This window comes from Leopardus geoffroyi, chromosome X, assembly GCF_018350155.1.
Source record: "Leopardus geoffroyi isolate Oge1 chromosome X, O.geoffroyi_Oge1_pat1.0, whole genome shotgun sequence".
In the NCBI taxonomy this organism is placed as follows: domain Eukaryota; kingdom Metazoa; phylum Chordata; class Mammalia; order Carnivora; family Felidae; genus Leopardus; species Leopardus geoffroyi.
The window spans coordinates 50,985,665-51,011,372 of record NC_059343.1 but is presented as its reverse complement, the minus strand read 5'-3'; the positions used below and the strand labels follow the sequence as shown (position 1 = coordinate 51,011,372).

Genomic DNA, 25,708 nt, shown 5'->3' with positions numbered 1-25,708 from the left:
TTTGGGATGAGCACTGGGGGTTGCATGGAAACCAATTTGACAATTAATTTCACTTAAAAAAAGAATGAAACCATGAGAGGAGTAAAGATGATGGAGACATAGGGGGACCCTAAGCTTTTCTGGTCCTTCTAAGACAGCGGTTATTGAGGTCAGATCACTTGGAACACCCAGCAAATCGATTTGTGGACTAGTAGAAGAAAACCCATTGATAACAATACCACAGTAGTGGGGAACTTTCATACCCCACTTATAGCAATGGAAAATCAACAGAAACGATTTTCTTTTTTTTAATTTGTTTTAATGTTTATTTATTTTTGACAGAGAGAGAGAGACAGAGCATGAGCAGGGGAGGGGCAGAGAGAGAGGGAGACCCAGACTCCAAATGAGGCTCCAGGCTCTGAGCTGTCAACACAGAGCCTGACGTGGGGCTCGAACTCACCGACCGCGAGATCATGACCTGAGGCGAAGTCGGACGCTCAACCGACTGAGCCACCCAGGCGCCCCAACAGAAACGATTTTCTAAGCAGAATATCAACAAGAAACAATGGCTTTCTTACACCATAAACAAAAATAAATTCAAAATGCATGAAGGACCTAAACGTGAGACAGGAACTCATCAAAATCCTAGAGGAGAGCATAGGCTCCAAACTCTTTGACCTCAGCTATAGCAACTTATTACTAGACAGGTCGCTGAAGGTAAGCAAAATGAAAGCAAACATGAATTATTGGAACTTCATCAAGATAATAAGCTTCTGCAAAGTGTAGGAAGCAATCAACAAAACTAAAGGGCAGCCTATGGAATGGGAAAATATATTTGCAAACGACATATATGTTAAAGGGTTAGTATCCAAAACCTATAAAGAACTTATCAAACTCCACACCCAAAAACCAAGCAACCTAGTTAAGAAGTAGGCAGAAGACATGAATAAAAACTTTTCCAAAGAAGACATCCAGATGTCTAACAGACACATGAAAAGATGCTCAACATCACTCATCATCAGAGAAATACAAATCAAAACCACAATGAGATACCATCTTGCACCTTTCTGAATAGCTAAAATTAAGAACAGAAGAAACAAGGAGTGTTGAGAAGGATTCAGAGAAAAGGGAACTCTTTCACTGCTTGTGGGATTGCAAACTGTGCAGCCACTCTGGAGAACACTATGGAGGTTGCTCAAAAAACTAAAAATACAAATACCCTATCATCTAGGAATTTCACTATTAGGTATTTACTCAAATGATACAAAAATACTGATTCAAAGGGGTACATGCACTCCAATGTTTATAGCAGCATTATCTATAGTAACCTAAGTCTGGAGAGAGCCCAAATGTCTATTGACTGATGAATGGATAAAGAAGGTGCAGTATATGTACACAATGGAATATTACTCAGCCATCAAAAATAATGAAATCTTGCCATTTGTAACAATGTGGATGAAGGTAGAATGTATTATGCTAAGCACAGTAAGTCAATTAGAGAAAGACAACTATATGTTTTCACCCATATGTGCAATTTAAGAAACAAAACAGATGGACATATGGGAAGGGGGGGAAGAGAAGAAAGTGAAAGAAACCATAAGAGACTCAACAATAGAGAACAAACTGAGGGTTGATGGAGGGAGGTGAGTGGGAGATGGGCTAGATGGGTGATGGATATTAAGAAGGACACTTGCTGTGATTAGCACTTGGTGTTCTATATAAGTGATGAATCACTGAATTCTACTTCTGAAACTAATATTGCACTATATATTAACTAAAATATAAATTAAAAGAAGAATAAAATCTTACTATTTGCAATAAGGTGGATGGAGTTAGAAAGTGTTATGCTATATGACAAGGTCTGTCAGAGAAAGACAAACACTAAATGATTTCAGTCATATGTGGAAGTTAAGAAACAAGTCAGATGAACATGAGAAAAGAGAGAGAGGCAGACCATACAATGGACTCTTAGCTATAGAGAAAAAATGAGAGTGCTGGAGGGGATGGGGGCAGGGTGGGGGGAAGGTAGGGCTAAACAGGTGATGGGTATTTAAGGAGGGTAATTGTGATGAGAACTAGGTGTTGTATGTAAATGATGAATTACTAAATCCTATATGTGAAACTAGTATTAAACTGTATGTTAACTAACTGGAATTTATATAAAAACTTGGAAGAAAAAAATCCTTTGGAATTTCTAAAATAAAGAGGGAGAAAAAAAAGGAAGAGAGTTTTATCCAAGACCAAGTGAGTACAGCTGCACTGGATACACAATCTTCACAAGGAAGAGAGTGTTCCAGAGAAAAGTAATGTTTCATACAGGGTTATATATGTTTTTGTTACATCAAGAGTTACATATCATCATGATGGAGGATATTTCAGAAAATTATAAACTTTATCTTATGGTTTTAGTATGTGCAAGGTTGCAGGCTTTAGAACTATGGGAATGGAATTTAGGGAGATTTTACTCTTATATTTAGTTTTAAATGTTTCCTTTTGGTTACTTACTACAAAGCAGATGTATAAGGTGTGCTCTGGGCAGAAACAGAACCTATGCTTTGAAGTTTTGTGAAGTTCTTCTTACCTTGATACAAGTAGAGCTTCCATGGGAACCCAGGAGCAGGGCTCACAAGCATTAAAAGTTGAAAATTTCCTTTATAGTTAGACAAGGAACAATAAACAAACCCCCAAAACAGCATTAGTAAGGAAATAATAAAGATGGGAGCAGAAATAAATGATATAGAAACTAAAAAATTAACTAAATAAGTAAGTGAAACCAGAAACTGGTTCTGAAAATATCAACAAAATTGATAAACCTTTAGCTAGACTCATCGAGAGAGAAAGAGAGAGAGAGAGAGAGAGAGAGAGAGAGAGAGGAATCAAACATAATCATAAATAAAGAGGAAAAATAACAAAAAAAAAACACCACAGAAATACAAATGATTGTAAGAAAATGTTATGAAAAATGGCACGCCAGCAGATTAGACAATGTAGAAGAAATGGATAAGTTCCTAGGAACATCTATCATACCAAATCTGAAACAGGAAAAAATAGAACATTTGAACATACTAATTACTGGGAAGGAGATTGCATCAAAAAACTCCCAAACAAAAAGTTCAGGCTTCACAGGAGAATTCTACCAAATATTTAAAGAAGAGTTAATACATATTCTTCTTAAAGCATTCCAAGAAATAGAAGAATAAGGAAAACTTCTAAATTCATTCTATGAGGCTGGTATCACCCTTACACCAAAGCAAGATAAAGATGACAAAAGGGAGGGGGAGAGAGAGAGAGAGAGAGAGAAAGAGAACACAAACTACAGGCCAATATCCCTGATGAACATACATGCAAAAATACTCAACAAAATATTACCAAACCAAATCCAGAAAAATATTAAAAAATCATTTACCACAATCAAGTGGAATTTATTCCTAGGATGCAAGGATGGTTCTATATCCACCAATCAATCAGGGTGATGCATCACGTCAATAAGACAAAGGACAAAAACTATATGATCGTTTCAGTAGATGCAGAGAAAACATTTGACAAAGCACAACATCCATTTATGATAAAAGCCTTCAGAAAAGTACGTTTAGAGGGAACATACTTCAACATAATAAAAGCCATATTTGAAAACCCACAGCTTACCACATAGTCACTGAAGAAAAACAAGATGTCCATACTCACCTTTTTAATTTAACATGTACTAGAAGTACTAGCCACAGCAGTTAGACAACACAAAGAAAAAAAATGCATCTGAATAGGTAAAGAAATAAAACGTTCACTATTTGCATAAGACACTATATATAAAAAAAACTTGAAAGGCTCCACCAAAAACCTTGTAGAACTTATAAATTCATTGAAGTTGCACTATGCAAAATCAATGTGCAGAAATCTGTTGCATTTCTGTACACTAATAATGAAGAGGCAGAGAAATTAAGAAAGCAATCCCATTTATAATTGCACCAAAAATAAAATACCGAGGAATAAACCTAATCAAAGAGGTGAAAGACCTATACTCTGAAAACTATAAACATTGATGATAGAAGTTGAAGATGACACAAAGAAATGGAAAGACATTCTGTGCTCATGGATTGGAAGAATGAATATTATTAAAATGTCTGTACTACCCAAAGCAATATACACATTTAATGCAATCCCTATCAAAATACCAAGAGCATTTTTCACACAACTAGTACAAAAAAATCCTGAAATTTATATGGAACCACACACAAAAAAAAAACCTCAAATAGCCAGAGCAATTTTGAAAAAGAAAAGTGAAGCTGGAGTTTTTACAATTCCAGACTTCAAGTTATATTACAAAGCTATAATAATAAAAACAGTATGGTACTAGAACAAAAATAGAAAAATAGATCAATGGAACAGAATAGAAAACCCAGAAGTAAGCCCATAAGTATATGGCCAATTAACCTTGGACAAAATAAGAAAGAATATCCAATGGGAAAAACACAGTCTCTTCAACAAATGGTGTTGGGAAAATTGGTCAACTACATTCAAAAGAATAAGACTGGGGCACCTGGTTGGCTGAGTTGGTTAAGTGTCCAACTCTTGATTTGGTTTCAGGTAATCTCACAGTTGGGAGATCAAGCCCTGTGTCAGGCTCCATGCTGAGGGTGGAGCCTGCTTAAGGTTCTCTCTCTCACGCATGCTCTCTCTCTCTCTCTCTCTCTCTCTCTCCTTTTCTCCCTCTTCCCCTTCCCCACTTTCACTCTCTCTCTCTCTCTATTAAAAATAAATAATATTAAAAAATGGATTAAAGACCTAAATGTGAGACATGAAACCATAAAAAAATCCTAGAACAGAGCACAGGCAGTAATGTCTCTGACATCAGTCAGAGCAACAGTTTTCTAGATATATATCTCCTGAGGCAAGGGAATCAAAAGCAAAAATAAACTATTGGGACTACATCAAAATAAAACTTTTGCACAGCAAAGGAAACATTCAACAAAATTAAAAGCCTATCTCCTAAAAGGGAGAAGATACTTGCAAATGACATATCTGATAGAGGGTTAGTATCCAAAACATATAAAGAACTGATACAACTCAACATCCAAACAAACAAACAAACAATCCAATTAAAAACTCTGCAGAATACATGAACAGATATTTCTTCAAAGAAGACATCCAGATGGCCAACAGACACATGAGAAGATGCTCAACATCACTTATCAGGGAAATTCAAATCAAAACTACAATGAGTTACCACCTCACCCCTATCAGAATGACTAAAATAAAAAATAAAAAACACAAGAAACAACAGGTGTTGGTGAGAATGTAGAGAAAAAGAAACCCTCTTGCACTGTTGGTGGGAATGCAGACTGGTGCAGCCACTGTGGAAAAGTATGGAGGGTCTCGAAAAAGTTAAAATTAACTACCCTATGATCCAGTATCACAGTACTGGATATTTACCCCAAAATTCCAAAAACACTAATTCAAAGGGATATATGCACCCTTACATTTACAACAGCATTATTTACAATAGCCAATATATGGAAGCAGCTCAAGTGTCCATCAACAGATGAATGGATGAGGAATATATGGGGTGTATATATATACCATAGACACACACACACACACACACACACACACACACACACTAGAATATTATTCACCCATGAAAAATGAAAGCTTGCCATTTGCAGAGACATCGATCAAGCTAAAGGATATAAAATCTAGGAGAAAGAAAAATACAATATGATTTCACTCATATGTGAAATTTAATAAAAAAACAAACAAATGAGCAACAGGAAAAAAAGAGAAACAAACCTCGAATCAGACTCTTACCTGCAGAGAACAAATTGATGGTTACTAGAGGGGAGGTGGGTAGGTGGATAGGTTAAATAGACGATGGGGGTTAAGAAGTGTACTTGTTGTGATGAACACTGGGTGATGTATGGAATTGTTGAATCACTATACTGTACACCTGAAACTAATATAACACTCTATGAGAACTATCTGGAATTAAAGTAGAAACTTGAAAAAATAAACAATCCAGTGCCATAATTTTATTGCCATAGTATTTTCACTTTTGTCATGACCAGTGCCCCATCAATACCCTTCTTTTATAGAATTTCATACTATTCCTACTTATTTTCTCTATACAAATGTTTACAGTTTGTCTACTTCCCAAATAATTCCTTTATTTCTATTATTAAATTTTGAATCAATTTAGGAAAGATTGATATTGTTATTTTAATATTCTATATAAGGACAGGATCTGTTTTTTTTTTTTTTTTCATTTCTCCAAAACTTCTTTGTAATTCTCAGTACCCTTTTCTTCCTCTCCATTTTTCCTGTGCTCATAGCAAGATGGATTCTGGATATACTCTGAGTACTGTAACAACCACCTGGACGCCTGCATGGAACTCTCCAAACTGATGAAGGACAGCCGCTACCAGCACTTCTTTGAGGCTTGTCGCCTCTTGCAGCAGATGATCGACATTGCTATTGATGGATTCCTTTTGACTCCAGTGCAGAAGATCTGCAAGTATCCCTTACAACTGGCTGAGCTCCTCAAGTATACCGCCCAGGACCATAGGTAAAGGATAGAGGGAAGCAGGAGTTAGGGAGATCCTTGTCTACATGTTGGTCTTTATTAAGAATATATGTCTTTTAGCCATTTCTGAGTTTCTGTTAGCTTATCTGCACAATGGAATGATGATTTTTTTTTTTGCTTACCTCAAAGGGTTATTGTGTGTGTAAAGCAAGGGAACACTTATGAGAGTTTCTTATAAAGCTGTAAAACAGTATACACACACACACACACACACACACACACACACAAACAGTATGCATCATCATTACTACATAACTTAGACCCTGCCTTCAGGGAGCTCAACTGGATCCTTAGTCCTGAGTTTAGCCAAGTGAATCAATCCAGATGGAATGATTGCTCAACTATTTATTCCACTTTGTTTGATAGATTCAATATCCTAATAACAGCCTACATAACTTGTTCTCACCTTAGATTTCTTCTGCGTGGCTATATCCCTGGTAATCTTTAGTCCTTTCCACCCTCTTCTGCATCATCCAAACTGTACCTTCCCCTTAGACCCAGAGCATGACTGGGGGAATATAAACTTGAGTCTTCTCCTGAAGTATTTGTTTTTGTTTTGTCTTTTTTTGTTTTGTTTTTTTGTTTACAATTTTTCAGTATTTGCAAGAAAACCAACCCCAAAATGACCAAAAAGCTTATCTCTCTCTCTCTGACTGGAAATGACCTACCAGCAAATGAACCTACCAATAAGGTATATACTGAGAGTCATCTCCAACAATGAGTGAACCACCTCCCACCCTCACATGCTTTACTTTATGAGCTAAAGCCCTCAGCCTTGTTATAACCTGCCTTTAATTAGTATTAAATCCCTGACCTTAGACTTATTAATTCAGCTCTCTTCCTGACTGAACCCTCCAAGAAGAAAAATGACCTTTGTCCAATTTCCCTTAGCTTTCTAATTCTCAGTAGACCCACTTTCTACTTTTCTACTTCCTACTTTCATTTGGCTCCATTGCCTGGTTTCCTTGGAGCTGACTCCAGACGTAGTTGCATAAAGCCACGGATATTGGCTAGTTGGTTTTGTTTATGTTAATCTCAAAGGCAATCCCTTGGTTCATTCTTAAGCTGATGTTGTTTGTTTAGCAAATCATGGGTCATGCGCATCAATAGCTCTGGAGCCTTGGACAAATTTCAAACTCGAATATAAATGTGGTAGCACTAGACTCTCCCTTTGTGTGTGAATACCACCAGTGTAGCTCTGCCTGCCATGCTGTGTTGTCTATGAGGGAGGCAGGTTGTGAAGGACCTCACAAAAGAGGACTCTGTTCCCTCCTCCCTAAGTCTGTTTATTACCTGGGGATTGGTGGGCATCATCATTAGACATGAAATTTGGAAGGGCTAAATGTTATTTTAAAATGCTTACCACAGACCATTGCCAGAATGGAGTCCCACGTTTTCTAAGGATACAGTTTCTTGTGAGAGCTAATAGGACACTGAAGAACTCCCACTAAAATTAGTACATTTAAAAAATAAAAATGGAAAATATGTATGGCACCTGAAATGTAAAGGCCCTTAAAGGAATGTCTTCTAGTCAGATTTTCTCATTTTATGGCTGGAAGGACTGAGGCCCAGAGAACAAATATGTGTGGCAAGGCAGGGACACAAAGTGTGGACAGTGGTCTCAAAACTTAGCTTTGTAAAGAGCCCTCCAGATAATTTTCATGCCCAAGAAGGTTTATAAACCATTGAACTAGCCAGTCTGGAAGGTCTCTTGCAGTTCTACCAGCCCATGATGTCATGAGCCTAAATGACCTCCACAGTTATACTTCATGGTGCTAAGTGACCAGAAGCAATCACTATTGTACTTAAATCTCAGAGGAGCAACCGGGATATTCAAAGAGTGTTTCTCAAATGTTTTTATATTACAGCTCATCTCTCACCTGCTCCTGAGTATCTATTTCATGGAATAGAGCAGGAGGTTCTAAAAATCATACTTGTGGACTGATGATATTAATAGATAAATTATATGTTGCATAATTGTTTTTAAGAGCCCCAGAAAGACATTTTCAAAGCATAGCCAAAAGCTATGTAAGTTTATTAAGCCAAAGCAACCACAGGCCCTTATTTGGTTTAGTGGGGTCTAATAAGATAGGATATCTGCAAGGGACTTGCTATCTCTGTGCTCCTTCACCTTGTGACAAGAACTCCTGTCTCAAGGCCGTCTTTCCCTCTGGGTCCCTGGCCCCCTCTTTTTCTATGTACTGGGTTCCAGAGTGCTGATAGAGTGGCTCAGGCATTGGCAGGGCACATGAATCAATGTCCTCCTTCAGAGTGATCTGTTGGGCCCAGCATTACTCCCCAGGCCAGGGGCCACCTCTTTTGGCAGATATCAGGAGGCTGTATTGAGATGACAGCTCCTGCAATGCATGTCAGAGTAGCTTGGATTTGAAATGAATTAGAGGCTGCTTCCAGCTTGAAGGCTTAGTCAGATAAGTATTCAGATAAGGAGGTCTGAAATTCAGGCAGTCAGAGTGGCCTCTAAGGGATAAGATTCGATGGATGGATAGTAATAAGTAGATAATAATACTGCCTTTGCTTTCAGAAGGGTGATGTGTCCCCACTCAGCCATCCAACCTTCCTTAAGCTGACAGGAAGGAAGACTGTATATAACAGGGAGGTTAGCTGACATATCTGGAACAAGACAATCTTGGTTCAGTAGATCTTATCAAGGAGCTGGGCCCAGACCTTTTCTGAAGGCCTGGGGGCTCTGAGAAGGGTTCAGGCAAGACCACAACTATTCACTTCTTTTCTCACCCACTCCTAAAGCTAGTGGAGCAGGTTAAAAATGGGGACATATCCCCCTCTAACCATTGTAAGAAAGACAGCCACCTAAATATGGCAAAGGTTGACTGACAGTATGGCAGAGTGACAGTAATGAATCCATGGCTAGGTAGTACATGGAGTCAGAGGTAATAGGCATTCTCATACCACTGCTGTCCAATGGAACTTTCTACAATAATGTAAATGTTTTATACCTGTTCTGTCCAATGTAGTAGCCACTGGCCATGCATGGCTATTGAGTACTGAGAAATGTAGGTGGTTCAACTGAAGTACTAATATTTGATTATATTTAATTTTAAATAAATGTGGCTATAGGATACCATATTGGACATAAAGCTTTATGTTTTACCTCCCCAAAAGTGGCTTAAGTCATTTTCCTGATGCCTCAAACCAGAAGGAGGAATAGCATGGGAGACATTAAATGGGCCCAAAGTACAGGGGTACTTATTTATGTCAGCATCTTCTACACTGCAGCTGCCCTTTCTGTTATCACCCTATTCTGTTTCCAAATGGTAAGCTCAGGTAGTCTTTCCAGGGAGAAATTTTAATAGTCATACAGAGTCCAATAGATTGCCCATAGGCTGGAGCAAGTAACTGTAAAAGGATGAAATATAACAGGAACAAATGTAAGGTTTTATAATTGGGTCTAAGAAAGTAAGAGGGAGATGTAGAGTTCAAGGACAGACCTAGAGAGATTCAGCTTATATATAGCATATTAAAATTTTTTTTAATGTTTATTTATTCTTGAGAGAGAGGGGGACGTGGAGGGGCAGAGAGAGAGGGAGACACAGAATCTGAAGCAGGCTCCAGGCTCTGAGCTGTCAGTACAGAGCCAGACATGGGGCTTGAACTCATGAATTGCAAGATCATGACTTTGGTTGGTCAGTAAGATTGGATGCTTAACCAACTAATCCACCCAGGTGCCCCAAGACAGCATATTTTAAAAGACTTAGGAAGCATTAGTCAGCCATGAGTTCAATATAAGTCAGCAGTAGGACCCAGAAGAAAAACTGATAATAGCTAACATTTATTAAGGCTCAGAATAAGGGTTTGTTGTTGTTGTTGTTGTTGTTGTTGTTGTTTTAACAAAGTTGTCTTGAGGCAGAATAAACTGATTAGGAGGTGTAGTGACTATCTGGTCACTGGAGGTAATAAAATGAAGTAGCATTTGAAGACTATGGTCCGGTAGGTGTTCAGAGGACACATGGAGGCCAGCTAAGAGGAGGTGCTGCATAATGTCTGCCTTAGCAGTTAGAATTACCTTCCCTGCGCCTATGATTGGTCAACCATCTTACACTTCAATGATTTAGGAAAGAAAAAGTTACTGGGTATCTTTTTTTCCCCTCCTTTCTTCTTTCAAATTGGTGCTGGGACAGTGAGCAGATTAATGACCACAAAATATGTTCAGCTTTTTTTTTTAAGTAAAGGTTAGTTAAGACTGATTCATAACTCATCCTCTTACGCTGTCAGTCTATTAAAGCTCCACCAAATGACTGGGATATCATTTTCAATCTGCTTTTCACAGGAGCCATTTGATTGGAAATCAGATCAGACAAGCAGAGAAAACTGGGCAGGGTGGTATAACTTTCAACAAGTAGGCCATCCACAGTCCCAGGAAACTTGGCCTAAAGGTTGCACTTTGATTTGTATTAATAATACGGCAACTTTTACTATAAACCAAGAGTAAAACAATTTATATAGATGACTAAACCTTCAACAAACACTACTATAATTATCCCCATTTCACATATGAGGAAACTGAGTCATTGAGAGAGTTGTGAGAATTGACAAAGGCCATACAAGTAGTCAGTGACAAAACTAGCATTTGAGCCCAAAGAGTCTGGCTCTGGAGTCTATTCTTAACCACTATGCTACATCCTATCATTATATCATACTAGAAGAAAAGAGTGGATATTATTTCACAGTGACTTTTGGCAGAATTCCCTAGAAATAAGTGATAGAAAGTATGGTAAAGTTCTGGACCATGCCATGAATAAGGCTGCTTTCTTGATTCTTGGCTGGTTATATCAGACTGGACACAAAAATAATGCTCTAAAAAAAGATAGGGGTCTATTTCACTTTCTTTTTTTTTTTTTTTTTTTTTTAATTTTTTTTTTCAGCGTTTATTTATTTTTGGGACAGAGAGAGACAGAGCATGAACGGGGGAGGGGCAGAGAGAGAGGGAGACACAGAATCGGAAACAGGCTCCAGGCTCTGAGCCATCAGCCCAGAGCCTGACGCGGGGCTCGAACTCCCGGACCGCGAGATCGTGACCTGGCTGAAGTCAGACGCTTAACCGACTGTGCCACCCAGGCGCCCCGGTCTATTTCACTTTCGTATAAAAAAAGTCTACAGGTAGGCAGTCCATGACTGCTATGGTGCTCTATGGTCATCAGAAACTTGGGTTCCTCCCAACTTTCTGTTATCATATCCCTAGGAGAAGGAACCTTGTCCCTATGGTCCAAGATGGCTGCTAGAACATCAACCATCACATCTGCATTCCAAGCATCAGGATTGAGAAAGGGCCAAAGAAGGGTATGCTATCTTCCTTAAAGGAGGTTTCTGAAAATTTCTGCCCAAAATTTCTATTTACATATCACTGGACTAGTTACATAATCACCCCTTACTATAAGAAATATAGGAAATATAATCTTTTACTCCATGTGGCATGGGTTCCATCTGAAAATCAGGGCTCTGTTACTAAGAAGAGAGGAATGGACTTTAGGGTTGGTACCCAACAGTTGGTTCTCTAACACATTGATTTACCGAACTTGTACTTTTGTGTCTTCACAGTGACTACAGGTATGTGGCAGCTGCTCTGGCTGTCATGAGAAACGTGACTCAGCAGATCAATGAGCGCAAGAGGCGTTTGGAGAATATCGACAAGATTGCCCAGTGGCAGGCATCTGTCCTAGACTGGGAGGTAGGATCCTTATCAACAGGGGCATTGTAGAGTCTGAATAGCTCATCTAGAACATCACATCGTAGCCACAGATGGATGAAAAGAAATTAAATATGAAGAGCAGCAGAAAGGATTTAGATTAGAGCCAAGGAAAAACTTTCTACTACTGAGAAGTGTTGTGTACTTCAATGCCTTTATAAGAAGGTTGGAGAAATCTTTGAGACAACACTTCATTAATAAATGAAAGGTTCATCTCTTTGGATGTTGCCAGGAAATAATTGGATTGACTCAATAGACTTTCAAGCCTCTTTCCAGCCCTGGAGTTTTATCACCACCAGATAAAAACTTGGATAAGTAGTATGTTCTAATTCACTCCCAGACACAGACTATAAGGTTGGTTCTCTGGTGCAGGTCAATCAACATACTTCTTTTTCTATTGGTGAGATTACCTCATCCTGACACATTTTACAGGGTCTACCCAAGCTTGCACACTTGAAGTCAAGGTTCTCACTCCTGCACTATTGACAGACCAAATTATCTTTTTTATCATCTGCTTATAAAAATAATTCCTGAAAGCCTTCCATTTCATTAGAAACAGCCACTTCTCTGAACTCAGAAAGTCTTCAGTGGCTGAAGTCACTAAAGCCTTCATTTCTAGATATTCACTTGCAGAGGATATATACAACCTAACAAATAAATGGAGATTTTTTCTTCTGTAATGTCACTGCTCTGTTGAGGTTCTTGGGTTTCTGTTCAATAAAACAGAGCTGTGAATTATAAGGACTCACGGTATGTGTCTTGAGTATACCATTTAGTGTTTGTCTCTTTTGCCCACCAAGGGAACTGGGGTAATGACATTTTACATTTATCTCTCAGACCCAAGTTGTGAAATCTGACAGTCCACAGGCTAACATAACCAAGATGGGAGAGGCTGGAAATGCTACCAAGGAGGGGTCAGCAATATTAAGCTTCATAGTCACAGTGTACAAGTTGAGCCAGTTCCCTGTTCCACTTGCCTCAACTGAGGTATAATTTCCTGTGATTGAGAGTTAGTAGCTCCCTAAAATTTCAAGCAGTTTAGCATATTCTAAAGAGATTAAGTAAGCATCAGCCCTGCAAACAGCTATTTACCACAGTCTAGAAAAAAAAATCTTTCCTTTATTCTTCTACCTCTAATCCTTTTTTCAAAAGTGTATTTATTTATTTTGAGAGAGACAAAGACAGTGTGAGTGGGGAAGGGTCAGAGAGAGAGGGAGACAGAAAATCCCAAGCAGGATTCCCACTGCCCATGCAGAGCCCGATGTGGGGCTTGAACCCATGAAACTGTGAGATCATGACCTGAGCTGAAACCAAATCGAATCTTTGAGCCACTCAGGTGCCCCACCTCTGATCCTTCTTAATGTAGATGGCTGGAAAACACCACAATTCTGAGCATTCGGCATATTTTTTTAGTCTTATTTGAAAGATAAATCTATTTGAAGAATCTTTATGTTCCCATAAAGAGTAGAAAATAGTAATGATTGTTTGAGATGAAGATAAAGAAATGAACCTATATAAAGACACAATTGCTCCTAAGAGGAAACCAGCACTGGCCCAAACTTACTAGGGAATCATGGATCCTCCTTCCCTTGTATCTGGCTTACTTTGGCTAGTTGCCTGATCAGAGGCAGAGGGCTAGACCAAATGACCTCTAGCAAACACATCAACTCTAAGGCACACTGAAATTGTGGCTGGTTAGCAGCCCTCTTTCCCTTTACCCCTGCGGTGCTCTCTATGAGAGGAGGTTCTCAGCAGCAGTTGTCTCCATACTCACTGAAATATTTTCCTCTTCCCAATGTCTGGAATATATAATTCCTCCATATGCTCTGGGGCTCCAGTCTTGAAGTTGGAGCCATGGGGGACGAATAATAGGTTGAAATTCCTCCACCTATCTAGGAAGCCTCATTAATACCAAACTTGAAAGCACTGAGTATGATTTATTTTTTTTAAGATTTTAAAAAATCTACCTATTTATTTTAGAGAGAGACAGAGTAGGGGAGGGGCACAGAGGGAGGCAGAGAGAGAATTTTAAGCAGGTTCCACACTCAGCGAGGAGCCTAACACAAGGCTCAATCTCACAACCCTGACATCACGATCTGAGCCAAAATCAAGAGTCAGTCGTTAAACTGACTGAGCCAACCAGGCATCCCTGAACTATGATTTAAAGACTCCACATCTAGGAAGGAATTTCATGTGTTTTTGTCTAGAAGTGGGGAGTGGGAAACAAAAAGGCAATTTTGAATAGGATTGATGGGATAATATTTACTCTCTGCCTCCTTTGTTAGCATGATTGATTGGTCCTATAAATCTCAACCAAGCCCATATGTACAACACTGACACCCTGTTGCTTGGTGAATCCCTTCTTCACCTAATTTGGTAAGAAGAAAAATTACTCATCATTCCCTTTTCAGATTCTTGGGTCACTGTGGAACTCACTAGCTCCAGAGGAGTTGTCTTATAGGAAGCTTTTTCTGTAGTGAATCCTGATGGGTACATTTCAGAGGGCAAGCCTAAGGTTTCTGTCATGTTCATCATATTTAGTCTTCAAGACTTCTAGAATGTCTGTCATCAGGGCTTTTAGAGGACTCCCCTCCCCATCAACAATTCTGGCTATGGACATGCATATGTGCATACATACACATGTACATACATACACACATGCCTTATAATGATGGTGAAAGTCTGAGACACCTATTCCTGACCAAGACCACACAGCAAGTCAGTGGCAAAGCTAAAATTTGATTCTGGTCTCCAGATTCACTCTCTAGTATTCTTTTCACTGTTGCACTATATACTCTTTCAACCTTCTGCTTCCCACAGCCCAGTTGCTTTCTCTTGTGACACTGAAAGGACTTATTTTTGCAGTAAAGTGTCCATATCTAAGCAAGGCAGTAAGACTGCCTCATGGGGAAAATACAAAATCTTAGTATGACTAAAAGTGGATGAGTGCTGGAGGACCACCCTGAAAAGGCAATAGGACATGTCCACTCCATGGCTTGCTAGCTATTGACATAAGTGACCCAACCTCACTGGTTCCCTGATATAGGTTCTTTGTATGTGCTATCTGTCCAAACAGTTACACAAGCAAAGAGAGGTCCTGCCAAATTGCTGAGGGCTGCTGTGGATAAGCCTTGCAAATCAAGAAAATTAAGCAGTATTTTGCTATCTCCACCATTCCCTTGCCTCCCCCAGATGTTTGAACAAACAGGGTGGCTGCCAAAACCATCCATATAATAATAACAGCTTAATTTGTCAAATTAAAAAGAAGAGTCATAAGGGAAATCTTCAAAGCTTAATGTCCTTTGAAGAGGAATTGGGATATAGAGTGGAGGGCTGGCAGCAAACAGGCAATTGGTACCTACTCACTAAATCAGAATATCTGGCTAGACAATAGGAGGCTTTTTATTATATACAGACCTGAACGTGACTCAGCTTATTCCATAAATATTCTGGGTCTTTTTGATCAACTCTAGTTATCATCCTTGCTCCCTGCCAGCCTATGAGGACTAGAGTTCATGAAGTACCCCCTGATTTTCCCTACCTCCAAGGGCTCCTAAAAAATAAATGGATGAGTGAAAGGATTACCCATATTCAATATCACTCATCATAAGGGAAATACAAATCAAAATGATGAGATACCACCTTGCACCTGTCAGAATGGCTAAAATTAACAACTCAGGAAACCACAGATGTTGGCAAGGATGAAGAGAAAAGAGAACACTTTTGCACTGTTGGTGGGAATGCAAACTGGTGCAGCCACTCTGGAGAACAGTATGAAGAAGGCTCCTCAAAAATAAATAAATAAATAAATAAATAAATAAATAAATAAATAAATAAATAAATACAAACAAACAAACATAGGTCTTCCTTACAACCTAGCAATTGCACTAGTAGGTATTTATCCAAAAGATATAAAAATGCTGATTTGAATGGGCACATGCACCCCAATGTTTATAGTCGCACTCTCAACAATAGCCGAATTATGGAAAGAACCCAAATGCCCATTGACTGATGAATGGATAAAGGAGATGTAGTATATATGTATGTATGTCTATGTCCATACACACATGCATGCGTGCACACACACACACACACACACACAATGAAATATTACTTGGCGATCAAAAAAGAATTAAATATTGTCATTTGCAACAACGTGGATGGAGCTAGAATGTATTATTCTGAGTGAAATAAGTCAGTCAGAGAAAGACAATGTGAAATCATATGATTTCACTCATATGTGGAATTTAAGAAACAAAAGAGATAAATATAAGGGAAGGGAAGGAAAAATAAGATAAAAAGAGAGAGGGATGCAAACCATTAGAGACTCTTATATACAGAGAACAAACTGAGGGTTGCTGGAGGGGTGTTGGGTAGGGGTATGGGGTAAATGGGTGATGGACATTAAACAGGACACTTGTGTTGAGCACTGAGTGTTATATGTAAGAGATGAATCACTAAGTTGTACTCCTGAAACCATTATTACACTATATGTTAACTAACTTGAATTTAAATAAAAATTAAAAGAAATTTTTTAAAAACCTACATAAAAAAGTAAGTATCACCCATACCTCTAAGTAATAATCAATGCCTTAGAGCAGCTTAGGGGAGAAGCAGGGAGAAGAACCTGTTTCCAAGGACTACAGTTTCAGGGAAATTTACATTTCTAATTTCTCTGATACTGATGTTTGTTGAACTGTCACATTGCTGCCCTTCCCACTCATTAGATCTACTTGAAGGGAGAAGAAACATATCCCTGACAGCTTCCTTTTAATCTTTTTTCCCCCTGGAGATTTTTACCAAAAGCCCAAATTTGCAGCTTATGTTTGGGAACTTAATTGTATATAATTGTTATGACACCCCTACCCTCACAGACTGCTTGTGTAATACACAAAGGCCTGTTCCAGTTTACCATTAGACGATTGAATCCAGAAAGTCAGAGGAAATAGAAAAACCCAATGTGATGGAAGTAGCAAAAACATCTATTTAAAAGCAAAGGTGGCTTGATGAGACACACTTCTAGGACCAGGAGATTAAGTGTGGAGCTGGCTGGATTTGTTTTTTCTCTGCCCTCCTGTCAATAGGCAGCATTGAAGATAAACTGTATGAAAAGTATGGAACGTCCCCTGTACTTTTTTCCCTGGATCTGCTCATGCCACAACCTCCCATCAGAACAATCAGCCTGTAACTATATGGGGTCTTGGCCATTGGGCTATTGAGATGAATGAGATGTGGCCTTGGTTTTCCAGTGGAGAAAATATGTTCCAGACAGAGGGAATAGTATGTGCAAAATCCTAGTAGAATGGAATAAAACAGAATTTCCATGGTGGAGGTGGGAGTGGGAGGGGATTGCATTTTGGGGGACAAGGCAAAGTAATTTATAGTGTAAGTGCGGTAGAGGAAGCAAAGGGTGAGATTTGAACTCTGAAAGGGCCATTTTCCTTATGTGATCTGATTTGTGCTTTCAAGCAGCCATATGAAGTGAACCAAGTGGGAACTGTTGTATTATCCATTGTTCATTTCTGTATGAGAAAACATACAGAGTGTTTCAGTTACTTCTCAAGGGCACAGAATGAGTTGATGGCAATACTGGGCTCAGAACCCAAGTTTTTTGAGAGTCTCACTTCAGAAATCGTCCAACATAGCTGGTTCTTCCACTAAGGATTGCCATTCTACTGTGGTTTGGTGGATTAGAACATGGACTTTGGAGGGATTCTCGTCTGGATTCTGCAACTTTGGGGAAATTACTCCCAATTTTTCTGACTTTGTTTTTTTTTTTTTTTTGGGTGATAACAGTGCATTCCTTATTGGGTTGCTGTATTAATAAGAATATGTGTGACACAGGATATAAAGCACACGATAATGGACAAGATAATAGCTAGCATTTCTGTAGAACTTACAGTGTGAAGTGTACTTTCCTAAGCACTAATATATTAATTTACATAATCCTCACAACAGGCAAATGAGATTGATACTGTTATTACCCTAATTTTAATTTTTTAATATGAAATTTATTGTCAACTTGGTTTCCATACATCACCCAGTGCTCATCCCAATGGGTGCCCAACACTCAATACTCATCACACAACCTACCCTCCATCCTAGCCTCCATCAACCCTCAGTTTGTTCTCAGTTTTTAAGAATCTCTTATGTTTTGACTCCCTCCCTCTCTAATGTCTTTTTTCTTTCCCTTACCCTCCCCCATGGTCTTCTGTTAAGTTTCTCGGGATCCACATAAGAGTGAAACTGTATCGTATCTGTCTTTCTATGTATGACATATTTCACTTAGCAGAACACTCGCCAGTTCCATCCACATTGCTACAAAAGGCCATATTACATTCTTTCTCATCACCACGCAGTATTCCATTGTGTATATAAACCACAACTTATTTATCCATTCATCAGTTGATGGACATTTAGGCTCTTTCCATAATTTGGCTATTGTTGAAAGTGCTGCTATAAACATTGGGGTACAAGTACCCCTATGCATCAGCACTCCTATATCCCTTGGGTAAATTCCTAGCAGTGCTATTGCTGGGTCATAGGGTAATTCTATTTTTAATTTTTTGAGGAACCTCCACACTGTCTTCCAGAGTGGCTGCACCAGTTTGCATTCCCACCAACAGTGCAAGAGGGTTCCCGTTTCTCCACATCCTCGCCAGCATCTATACTCCCCTGAATTGTTCATTGTAGCCACTCTGACTGGTGTGAGGTGGTATCTGAGTGTGGTTTTGATTTGTAATTCCCTGATGAGGAGAGACGTTGAGCATCTTTTCATGTGCCTGTTGGCCATCTGGATGTCTTCTTTTTTTTAATTTTTTTTATGTTTATTTCTGAGACAGAGAGAGACAAAACATGAGTGGGGGAGGGGCAGAGAGAGAGGGAGACACAGAATCAGAAGCAGGCTCCAGGCTCTGAGCTATCAGCACAGAACCCGACGCGGGGCTCAAATTCACAAACCGTGAGATCATGACCTGAGCCGAAGACAGTCGCTCAACCGACTGAGTTACCCAGGCGCCCCTCTAGATGTCTTCTCTAGAGAAGTGTCTATTCATGTTTTCTGCCCATTTCTTCTCTCAATTATTTGCTTTTCAGGTGTGGAGTTTGGTGAGATATTTATAGATTTTGGATAATAGCCCTTTCTGCAATATGTCATTTGCAAATATCTTTTCCCATTCCATTGGTTGCCTTTTAGTTTTGTTGATTGTTTCCTTTGAAACAATGCTTTGATGTGCAGAAGCATTTTATCTTCATGAGGTCCCAATAGTTCATTTTTGCTTTTAATTCCCTTGCCTTTGGGGATGTGTCAAGTAAGAAATTGCTATGGCTGAGGTCACAGAGGTGTTTTCCTACTTTCTCCTCTAGGGTTTTGATGGTTTCCTGTCTCACATTCAGGTCCTTTATCCATTTTATGTTTGTTTTTGTGAATGGTGTCAGAAAGTGGTCGAGTTTCATCCTTCTGCATGTTGCTGTCCCAGCACCATTTGTTAAAGAGACTGTCTTTTTTCCACTGGATATTCTTTCCTGCTTTGTCAATGATTAGTTGGCTATAATTTTGTGGGTCTAGTTCTGGAGTCTCTATTCTATTCCATTGGTCTCTGTGTCTGTTTCTGTGCCAATACCATGCTGTCTTGATGATTACAGCTTTGTAGTGGAGGCTAAAGTCTGGGATTGTGTTGCCTCCCACTTTGGTCTTCTTCTTCAAAAGTACTTTGGCTATTCGTGGTCTTTTGTGGTTCCATACAAATTTTAGGATTGCTTGTTCTAGTTTTGAGAAGAATGCTGGTGCAATTTTGACTGGGATTGCATTGAATGTGTAGATAACTTTGGGTAGTATTGACATTTTGACAATATTTATTCTTCTAATCCATGAGCACATAATGTTTTTCCATTTCTATATATCTTCTTCAATTTCCTTTATAAGATTTCTATAGTTTTCATCATACAGATTTTTTACATCTTTGGTTAGGTTGATTCCTAGGTCTTTTATGATTCTTGGTGCAATTGTGAATAGGATCAGTTTATTTGTGTTTCTGTTGCTTCATTATTAGTGTAGAAGAATGCAACTGATTTCTGTACATTGATTTTGTATCCTGCGACTTTGCTGAATTAATGTATCAGTTCTAGCAGACTTTTGCTAGAGTCTATCGGGTTTTCCATGTATAATCTCATGTCATGTGCAAAAAGTGAAAGCTTGACCTCATCGTTGCCAATTTTGATGCATTGATTTCCTTTTGTTGTCTTATTGCTGACGCTAGAACTTCTAACACCGTGTTAAGCAACAGCGGTGAGAGTGGACATCCCTGTCGTTTTCCTGATGTCAGGGGAAAGCTCTCAGTTTTTCCCCACTGAGGATGATATTTGCCTTGGGCTTTTCATAAATGGCTTTTATGATGTTGAAGTGTGTTCCTTCAATCCCGACTTTCTTGAGGGTTTTTATTAAGGTAGGATGATGGATTTTGTCAAATGCTTTTTCTGCATTGATTGACAGGATCATATGGTTCCTTTTCTTTTATTAATGTGATGTATCACATTGATTGATTTGAGAATGTTGAACCATCCCTGCAGCCCAGGACTAATTCCCCCTTGATCATGGTGAATAATACATTTTATATGCTGTTGAATTCGAATTGCTCTTCTCTTGTTGAGAATTTTTGCATCCATATTCATCACAGATACTGGCCTGTAGTTCTCTTTTACTGGGTCTCTGGTTTAGGATTCAAAGTAATGCTGGCTTCATAGAATGAGTCTGGAAGTTTTCCTTCCCTTTCTATTTTTTGTAACAGCTTGAGAATGATAGGTATTATCTCTGCTTTAAATGTCTGGTAGAATTCCCTAGGGAAGCCATCTGGTCCTGGACTCTTATTTGTTGGGAGATTTTTGATAACTGATTCAATTTCTTTGCTGGTTATGGGTCTGTTCAAGTGTTCTATTTCTTCCTGTTTGAGTTTTGGAAGAGTGTGGGTGCTTAGGAATTCGTCCATTTCTTCCAGGTTGTCCAGTTTGCTGGCATATAATCTTTCACGGTATTCCCTGATAATAAGGGAATAATTGGTAATAAGTAATAATTGGAAATAAGTCCTTTTTCATTCATGATTTTATCTATTTGGGTCCTCTCCCTTTTCTTTTTGAGAAACCTGGCTAGAGGTTTATCAACTTTGTTTATTTTTTCAAAAAACCATCTCTTAGTTTCATTGATCTGCTCTACAGGTTTTTTTTTTTAGATTCTATATTTTTTATTTCTGCTCTGATCTTTATTATCTCTCTTGTTCTGCTCGGTTTGGGGTGGCTTTGTTCTTCTGCTACTATTTCCTTTAGGTGTGCTGTTAGATTTTGTATTTGGGATTTTTCTTGTTTCTTGAGATAGGCCTGGATTGCAATGTATTTTCCTCTCAGGACTGCCATCGCTGCATCCCACAGCGTTTGGATTATTGTCTTTTCATTTTCATTTGTTTCCATATATTTTTAATTTCTTACCTAATTGCCTGGTTGACCCATTCATTCTTTAGTAGGGTGTTCTTTAACCTCCATGCTTTTGGAGGTTTTTCATACTTTTTCCTGTGGTTTATTTCAAATTTCATAGCATTGTTGTCTAAAAGTGTGCACGGTATGATCTCAATTCTTGTATACTTATGAAGGGCTGTTTTGTGACCCAGTATGTGATCTATCTTGGAGAATGTTCCATGTGTACTCTAGAAGAAAGTATATTCTGTTGCTTTGGGATGCAGAGTTCTGAATATATCTGTCAAGTACATCTGATGCAATGTATCATTCAGGGCCCTTGTTTCTTTATTGATCCTGTGTCTAGATGATCTATCCATTGTTGTAAGTGGAGTATTAAAGTTCCCTGCAATTACCACATTCTTATCAATAAGGTTGCTTATGTTTGTGATTAATTGTTTTATATATTTGGGGGCTCCCATATTTGACACATAGATATGTATAATTGTTAGCTCTTCCTGATGGATAGACCCTGTAATTATTATATAATGCCCTTCTTCATCTCTTGTTACAACGTTTAAATTAAAATCTAGTTTTTCTGATATAAGTATGGCTACTCCAGCTTTGTTTTGACTTCCAGTAGCATGATAGATAGTTCTCCATCCCTCTCTTTCAATCTGAAGGTGTCCTCAGCTCTAAAAAGAGTCTCTTGTGGAGAGAAAATAGATGGGTCTTTTTTTTTTTTTTTTACCCATTCTGATACCCTATCTGTTTTGGTTGGAGCATTTAGTCCATTTACATTCAGTGTTATTATATAAAGATATGGGTTTGGAGTCATTGTGATGTCTGTAGGTTTCATGCTTGTAGTGATGTCCCTGGTACTTTGCGGTCCTTGAAACATTTCACTCACAGAATCCCCCTTAGGATCTCTTGTAGGGCTGGTTTAATGATGATGAATTCCTTCAGTTTTTGTTTGTTGGGAAGACCTTTATCTCTCATTCTATTCTGAATGACAGACTTGCTGGATAAAGGATTCTCGGCTGCATATTTTTTTTCTGTTCATCACATTGAAGATTTCCTGCCATTCCTTTCTGGCCTGCCAAGTTTCAGTAGATAGGTCTGCCACTAGTCTTATGAGTCTCCCTTTGTAGGTTAGAGCGTGTTTATCCCTAGTTTCTTTCAGAATTTTCTCTTTATCCTTGTATTTTGTCAGTTTCACTATGATATGTCATGCAGAAGATCGATTCAAGTTACGTCTAAAGGGAGTTCTCTGTGTCTCTTGGATTTCAATGCCTTTTTCCTTCCCCAGATCAGGGAAGTTCACAGCTATGATTTGTTTAAATACTCCTTCAGCCCCTTTCTCTCTAGCTTCTTCTTCCGGAATTCCTATGATTCGGATATCATTGCGTTTGATTGCATCACTTAGTTCTGTAATTCTCCCCTCAGACTCCTGGATTTTTTTTATCTCTCTTTTTCTCAGCTTCTTCTTTTTCCATAATTTTATCTTCTACTTCACCTATTCTCTCCTCTGCCTCTTCAATCTGTGCTATGGCCACCTATGAATTATTTTGCACTTCATTTATAGCATTTTTTTTAGCTACTCATGACTATTTCTTAGTCCCTTGATCTCTGTAGCAATAGATTCTCTGCTGTTCTCTATGCTTTTTGCAAGCCCAGTGATTAATTTTAAGACTATTATTATAAATTCTTGTTATTTTATATTGCTTAAATCATTTTTGATCAATTTGTTAGCTGTCCATACTTCCTGGAGTTTCTTTTGAGGAGAATTCTTCCATTTTGTCATTTTGGGTAGTCCCTGGGGTGTCTCCAAAATGCGGGGCACTTCCCCTGTACTGTCCGGAGTAACTTGTGTAGGTGGGTGGGGCCACAGTCAGACTGGATGTCTTTCCCCAGCCCACTGCTGAGGCCACAGTCAGAATGGTGTGTACCTTATCTTCCCGTCTCCCAGGGGCAGGACTCACTGTGGAGTGGTGTGGCCTCTCTCTGGGCTACTTGCACACTGCCAGGCTTGTGGTGATGCTTTGATGGGATCTGGGGTGTTAGCCGGGGTTGATCTGCAAGGTGCACAGTGGTGGGAAGGGCAGGCTTAGCTGGCTTTGCCTTAGGTGGTCCCCTTTCGGAGGGGCCCTGCAGCACTGGGAGGGAGGCAGATCCATTGGAGGAATGGGTCCACAGAAGCACAGCTTTGAGTGTTTGCTCAGTAGGAGCAAGTTCCATGACAGGGATTGGGGTTTCAGCTGGGGGATGGGAGAGGGAGATGGCGCTTGCCAGTGCCTTTGTTCCCCACCGAGGTGAGTTGTGTCTTCTGGGGCTCAACAACTCTCCCTCCCAGTGCACTCTTACCCTCCCCGCTCTCCAAGAGCAGAGCCATTGACTTTTAACATTCCAGAGGTTAAGTCCTGCTGGCTGTCAGAACTCAAGGAGTCCAGCCCCTCTGCTTTTGCAAGCCAGACTCTGTGGCTCTGCCTTGCCGGGCGGGCTACCCCTCCACCGCCCCAGCTCCCTCCTGCCAGTCCGTGTAGCATGCACTGCCTCTCCACCCTTCCTACCCTCTTCTGTGGTCCTCTTGTCTATGCTTGGCTCCGTAGAGTCCTTTCTGCTAGTGTTCTGGTGGTTTTCTGGGTTATTTAGACAGATGTGGGTAGAATCTAAGTGATCAGCAGGATAAGGTGAGCCCAGCGTCTTCCTACGCCACCATCTTCTGTGTTCTTTCATTTTAATTTTATTAATGTTTATTCATTTTTGAGAGCTTGAGAGAGAGCGTGAGTGGGGAAGGGCAGAGGGAGAGGGAGACACGGAATCTGAAGCAGGCTCCAGGCTCTGAGCTGTCAGCACAGAGTGTGACACAGGGCTTGAACCCACAGACCATGAGATCATGACCTGAGCTGAAGTCAGATGTTTAACAGACTTGAGCCACCCAGGTGCCCCTGTTATTACCCTCATTTTAAGGATTAGGAAACTCAGTGTAGCACAGCCACATTGCGACCCTACCTTGGCACAATTTGACCCTTTATAGCATTGGAATTGGCTGGAATTGGCAGGACTTGGCTTCAGCCAGCACCAGTCTGGAGTTTCTGGTGCTCTTCTTTCCTCTTTCTTTGGAGACTGACCAAACTAGCAACAAGATGGACTTCTCTCTCCCTCTGGACTTACAGCCTTAGCAGAGTCAAGCTCCACTTGAAGCTCAATTAGTAATATTCTTTACATGTGTTTTATATCATTTTGATTGCATTTTTTGTAGAAATAAGGAAACCAACACACAGAGAAGATATGTGAGTTGCCTGGTATCAATAAGCTTGGTGAGCACAGGAGTATATTTACCTTTCTCTCTCTCTCACTCTCTCTCTCTCTCCTTCCCTCGCTCCCTCCCTCTCTTCCTCTCTCCTTCCTTCCTCCCTTCCTTCCTTGTCTTTCTTTCCTTGTCTTTTCTTTCTTTCTTTCTTTCTTTCTTTCTTTCTTTCTTTCCTTCTTGTTTTTTTTTTTCTTGGTGGCATTATGTGTGGCAAGTTTATTCTTTCTTCTTTCTCTTTCTTTCTTTCTTTCTTTCTTTCTCTTTCTTATTTTTTTCTTAGTGGAATTATGTGTGGCAAGTACTTAAAAAAAGAACTAGAATGCTCCTGTCTGTTATGGTAGCTGGACAAGATGATATTGAGTGGTATCCTGGTCCGATCATCCTCAGTTTAGCAAGTGTAATTTTAAAATTCATCCTTCTATTTGCAATGATGTGGATGAAGCTATAATGTATTATGCTAAGTGAAATAAGTAAGTCAGAGAAGACAAATAACATATGGTTTCTCTCCTATGTGGAATTTAAGAAACAAAACAGATGAACACATGGTGGTGGGGGGGGGGGAACGAACCATGAGGGACTTTTAAAGACAGAGAACAAACAGGATTGTTGGAAGGATGTGGGGGAGAGATGGGCTATATGGGTGATGGGTATCAACGAGGGCACTTATGATAAGCACTGG

General features: G+C 39.4%; 1 protein-coding gene across 9 annotated transcripts in view; it reads left to right on the top strand.

The window, feature by feature from the left end:
* ARHGEF9 (Cdc42 guanine nucleotide exchange factor 9) overlaps positions 1–25,708 on the top strand; it is a 202,132-nt gene that overhangs the window by 144,417 nt on the left and 32,007 nt on the right. For all 9 annotated transcript variants that reach the window (XM_045470629.1, XM_045470631.1, XM_045470624.1 and 6 more), the window contains 2 exons: positions 6,303–6,535; positions 12,128–12,257. In XM_045470629.1, coding sequence (XP_045326585.1) covers positions 6,303–6,535; positions 12,128–12,257 — 363 coding nt within the window. The remainder of the gene's footprint in view (positions 1–6,302; positions 6,536–12,127; positions 12,258–25,708) is intronic.